At 36.3% G+C, this 5,748-nt stretch overlaps 1 protein-coding gene across 2 annotated transcripts in view; it reads left to right on the forward strand.

Annotated features, from left to right (window-relative positions):
• Eif2a (eukaryotic translation initiation factor 2A) overlaps window positions 1-5,748 on the forward strand; it is a 35,469-nt gene that overhangs the window by 10,930 nt on the left and 18,791 nt on the right. Inside the window, exons 3-5 of one of the 2 annotated variants that reach the window (XM_021157233.2) lie at window positions 1,825-1,899; window positions 3,625-3,743; window positions 5,072-5,171. In XM_021157233.2, the coding sequence (XP_021012892.1) occupies window positions 1,825-1,899; window positions 3,625-3,743; window positions 5,072-5,171 (294 nt within the window). The remainder of the gene's footprint in view (window positions 1-1,824; window positions 1,900-3,624; window positions 3,744-5,071; window positions 5,172-5,748) is intronic. The other variant, XM_021157234.2, reaches the window with a different exon arrangement.

Raw genomic sequence — 5,748 nt, forward strand, 5'->3', positions numbered from 1 at the left:
CACTCTGTAGCCCAGGCTGGCCTCGAACTCAGAAATCCGCCTGCCTCTGCCTCCCAAGTGCTGGGATTAAAGGCGTGCGCCACCACGCCCGGCCCACAGAACTTCTTAAATTAAAAGACCTCATAATATACAGAACATAACAGAGTATATGGTCAGCATGACTTTGCTCTCAATCAAGATAGTTTTTGCATCAATGACTGGCAAGCATATTACACCAACAGTATGAAATAGCATGGCTACAGCTATGCTAGGGAGGCAGGCCTCAAGAAAAGTAAAAATAAAATCTCAACAACAACAGAAAAAGAATTAGTTTTTAACCTCAGCACTTGGTTGGGAGGCAAAGGCAAGAGGATCTCTTGTGAGTTTGAGGACAGCTAGGACTGTTACACAGAAAAACTTTGTCTCAATAAACAAATATGTTTATAACAATGAGGGTAAATTATGGAGTCAAAAATGAGGATGATAGATAAGAGTAGGTTGGCATCAATAAAGATAATAGAAATTTTCTCTCTTAAGGTTGGAGAATACGTTGTACTGTGATAGGACAAGAGACATTTTTCATAGTTATTTTTGTGGGAAAAATATTTTGTAAGTTTCATTGTCTGTAAAGTGAGTATAAGCTACCATTTTGTGAAAACAGAAGCAAAAAATATCTTAAGGTAAATCAATGATGTCGTGTTTTAAAAGGCTGTGTTGGTCAGTTCTTGGTGTATTTACTGTTACTTAGCAGTTGAAATCTGCCACAAAGTTCTTATTTAATGTCACCACACCAGTAGACTCATGTTTACTCACACACATTTATGTCGGGCTAGGTCTTCCTTGTCATGGATGGATTCCCAGTGGCTACATCCACTTTCCAGTAGAGTTACAGTACTTAGTGTTTTCATTCCTTGCTAGAATGTTGACACGGGTCATATTTCACAGATGACATACAGAAGCCACTGACTTCCTGAGGCCTGTGTATTGTTTGTATATATTAAGTCTCCACATAGAGAAATTGATGGGAGAGTGCAGTCTTTCAGATGCAGGGGCCTTTTAGTCTTTGTTGGCATTCTTTCCACCACTGTTTCATTATGCATTCAGTTTTATTGTTTGGCTTCTTTGGAGACTTAGTGTTCTGTTGCTATGAAGAGGCACCATGACCACTACAACGCTCATAAAAGACAGCATTTAATGAGGGCTTGCTTACAGTTTCATAGGTTTAGTCCATGTTTAGCATGGTGGCATGCAGGCAGACTTGGTGCTGGGGAAGGAGCTGACCATTTACATCTGGATCCACGGGCAACAGGAAGCGAGGGACACTGGACCTTTCTTGGGCTTTTGAAACCTCAAAACCCAACTCCAGTGACACAATTCCTCTAATAAAGCTACACCCCCTAGTCCTTCTCAAGTAGGGACACTCTCTGATGACTAAATGTTCAAATCCATGAGTCTATAGGGGCTTTAATTTTTTTTTTTTTTTTTAATTTTCAAGACAGGGTTTCTCTGTGTAGCCTGGCTGTCCTGGAACTCACTCTGTAGACCAGGCTGGCCTCGAACTCAGATCTGCCTGCCTCTGCCTCCCGCGTGCTGGGATTGCAGAAGCACCGCACCCAGTACTTCAGGACACAGTCCTGCAGGCTGTTCTGCTTGCATGAAACCAGTTTCTTGCATGCTTTACAATGGTTGCTGACATTAATTTTTAAAAGGTAAAATATTTAAATAGACAAAAACATTTTGGAATATTTTCTAAAATTTGTGCATTCATTGAATTAATTGATTGTAGACATTTTAATCAGATTTTTAAGAAATATTACTAATACTTTTTAATTTTTCTTTTTTCAGAGAATCTGGAAGAAATTGCAAAGTGTACACTTTTAGTAAGGATGGGACATTGTTTGCCTGGAGCAATGGAGAAAAGTTAGTGTCCATTTGTCGAAAATTTTCTGTGCAGCATGAATATAACCATAGCTGGCATGATTAGAGATACATGTATTCTGTTATCATGGTAAAGCCTGTCTTTTATTGTCACATGTAGTGAGAGTACTTTGAACATCTTCGAGATTTTTTTTATATATGCCATAAATTGAATTATATAGTGACTTAGAATTAAAAATTACTGTGAGAAAAATTATTACTGAGGAAAGCAAAAGTTATTTAAAATAGTGTTCTAAATTACTGGTTAGGATTCTTAAATTTACTACTACCATTTAGAAAATAATTATTTTTTCACTTGTTAACTTTGGACTCAGATATTTTGTATTTTTGCTGTTAAATCAGTAACTAAAGTTTTAGTATTAGTTTTCTTGTATATAGAAGCATAGAAATTATTCAAAAGAATGATTAGTATAATTTATACTATATAAGGTATCAGATTACAAAATTGATCTTATAAGAAAATATTTAAATAGTCATATTTTTCTTAAAACCAGTTCTTTTGAATTTTTCACAAAGTCACTACAATATTTCACATAACAAAAAAATGTTCAACCATTTGTTCCTTATTTTTCTTTTGTTTTCAACTACATTATGGTTATACTGTTAGACTTTTCAAAGGAGAAAAAACTATATGCATTAGCCTGGAAATATGAATTGAACAGTTTTTTATAGTGGTAATATATTATAAAATCTTCTAAAAGTCAGATCAAATGTGATTAACCATTAAAGACTGTTAAATTAGTTGATTCACTTTTTAAGTTATTAACTCAAACTATAAAATATTTCCATTATATATAAACAGTATAATCTTAGCCACAATGTTAAGGGTGTTCTGTTTTGTTTTGTTACTGAGACGGAGTCTCTCTACATAGCCCTGGCTATCCTCAGACTCACTATGTAGACCAAGCTGGCCTGGTACTCACAGAGATCCACCTGCCTCTGCTCTGAGTGCTGTGATTAAAGGCGTGTGCCAGTTTACCCAGCTCAGTTTCTTTTCAATTATATCTTTATTTACATATATATATGTGTGTTATGGATGTTTTGCCCCCACATGCATCTGTGTCCCATGTGTGTACTCCCTTGGAGGCCAGAAGAGCCATCAGACCTGGTTTTAAGTCTAAGTGAATTTGTTTATAAAATCAACATAATGATGCTTGTGAAGATTCACGTAGATTTGCAGGAAGTGTTTTGGCCTGTGCCTGGGTTATCTAGGAAGCAGACAATTTGGAGCAATGGGGAACTACTTTTATTCTGTGACTCCTGCCATTTTGTCATTATTACACCACCATAATTCTTAACAGGCCTATATGTTAGACCGCTTTTGAGATTTTAATAGACTTGCTTACAGACTCCCCCAACGAATACAACCATGCGTTCACATTTAGAAAGCGGGCTTCTCCATTCTTCATTCTTTCTCCCTTTGATTTGATGACCCTTAGCTTTCCTGCAGCCTAGCCATGTGCTGGCTCCATTGGAAGTCCTATCACTTGTGGATCTTTCTGCTAATTCTGTACTATTTCTCAATACTTTTGGGGTAAATTTTACATTTTCTTTAAAGTTAAAGTATTGCCTTGGTATTTCTTGAAACTTCCTGAAAAGTGGTTATGAAAAGTGAACAATTGGGAGTGTTCTGTATTTGAAATGTTTTGGTTAGAGCTGGCTGTTATGAAATGGTAATTTTGCTGAAGTATTTTCTTTTGAAACCAGAGTAAATATAATCAGTGTCGCTAACAAGGGACTACTGCACTCCTTCGACCTCCCAAAAGCAGTTTGCCTGGAATTCTCACCAAATAACACTGTCCTGGCAACGTGGCAGCCTTACACTAGTAAGTATTTTCCCTTCATAAAAACATTCTAGCAGGAGCAATTATATTTGGAGGGAGAAAAACTAGGTTTATAACTTTGGAAAATGGTAATTTAAGGTCAAGCAGAAACCTCCCACACATACACACATACACACACCCAGCCATCTGCAGGGAATATGATCTTAGTGTATGACTTAGACTGCAAGTGAGCCACGTCCCTTAAGCCATCATGGATGGCCTTGAACTTCTGATCTTCCTCTCTGCATCTCTGCTGGGATCTCAGGTGTATACCACCATGCCCCATCCACGTGGTGCTGCAGTCTAAACCCAGGGCTTCATGCATGCTAGGCAAACACTCTACCAACTGAGCTACATCCGCCACCCCCACTTTTTCATTTTAACTAAGTAAGTACTTACTTTACTGTGACTATAACTTTTACTGCTTGAGATATCACAGAAAAATCAGCACAAAATTTTGTTCATACTTTCCTGAATATACAATCAATCATTCTCATTGCCAATCTTAATAAGTGTGCAGCCTTTGCTTACATTAAGTAATTAAGGACGTTAACCTTCTTACTTTAAGAAAGCTCCTTACAGCTTTTGTTATCCTAATTGCTGCCATTGCCATATCTATGTTTCTACTCCATTATGCAAAATAAAGGATACTTGAAAGCACTGTAGGTAGAAACATATGGACATAGTATGGATATACAGAATATAAACATGACTAATGAGGCAGGTGGATCTCTTAAGTAAAAAGGCCAGCCAGGTCTACATAGGACCAAGACAGCCAGAGCAAAATAGTGAGACCTCTTAAATAAACAACATTTTTTTTCAAAAGATCATTCATTAAAAAGACTTGTGTTTGCCGAGTGGTGGTGGCGGCGCACGCCTTTAATCCCAGCACTTGGGAGGCAGAGGCAGGTGGATTTCTGAGTTCGAGGCCAGCCTGGTCTACAAAGTGAGTTCCAGGACAGCCAGGGCTATACAGAGAAACCCTGTCTCGAAAAACCAAAAAAAAAAAAACGTGGAGAATCATAAATAACTTTATTTTTATGATCTATAGGTACAAACCTTCATGACTTGATCCCTGTGACAGTAATATATGTCAGAATTAATAAATCTCTCAAGTCTTAAAACATCATAACTTATCATTTTAGAGATGTGGGGCTTTCATTCAAACATGTTTTTAGCAATGAGTGACTAACTCCTTTACAAAGACAGGAAAGAAAGTTGATTGAAGGCAATTTTTTTATTTAATATTATTAATCCTATTCAAGACTTTTGTAAGAGTCAAATCTTAACAAATTTTAGAAGACAATCACTATAAAATATTTTTGTTGCAGCTTCTAAAGATGGCACTGCTGGGACACCTAACCTACAACTTTATGACATGAAAACTGGAGCGTGTTTGAAATCGTTCATCCAGAAAAAAATGCAAAATTGGTAAATAAATGCTTTAAAGTGCAATTTTAAAGACATTTTAGATTTTATGAATGTTTTGCCTGCATGTATGTATTTACAGTGTTTGTATGCCTACTAACCTTGGAGGTCAACAAAAGACTTCAGCTCCTCTGCAATCCTGGTTTTCTGCAAGAACAAGTGCTCTTAACCTCTGAGCTCTCTACAGCCTATAAAGTGATGGGTGTTGCTGATGTCATCATATATATTTGTTTCTCTGGTATTGATTTGGGAAATAAGTTAGACCAAAATAGAGAACTTTAAGGGTTTTTAAGTATATAAGAATATATTATAGTTAAAATGTTATCCCTTTTAGTCTTTAAAAAGGAAGGAATAGTATTTTTTTTAAGATACAACAATTTTTTTTTTTTTTGTGAAAATATTTTTTTATTTTCATAAGCTAAATGAAAAGCATAAAATAATACCAGGCAAAGATTATTAAAGTAAGTAGAAGGGTTTTTTTTTTTTTTAAATATTTTTATTACATATTTTCCTCAATTACGTTTCCAATGCTATCCCAAAAGTCCCCCATAGCGCCCCCCCACTTCCCTATCCACCCATT

The sequence above is a fragment of the Mus caroli genome, chromosome 3, assembly GCF_900094665.2.
Source record: "Mus caroli chromosome 3, CAROLI_EIJ_v1.1, whole genome shotgun sequence".
Lineage (NCBI taxonomy): Eukaryota > Metazoa > Chordata > Mammalia > Rodentia > Muridae > Mus > Mus caroli.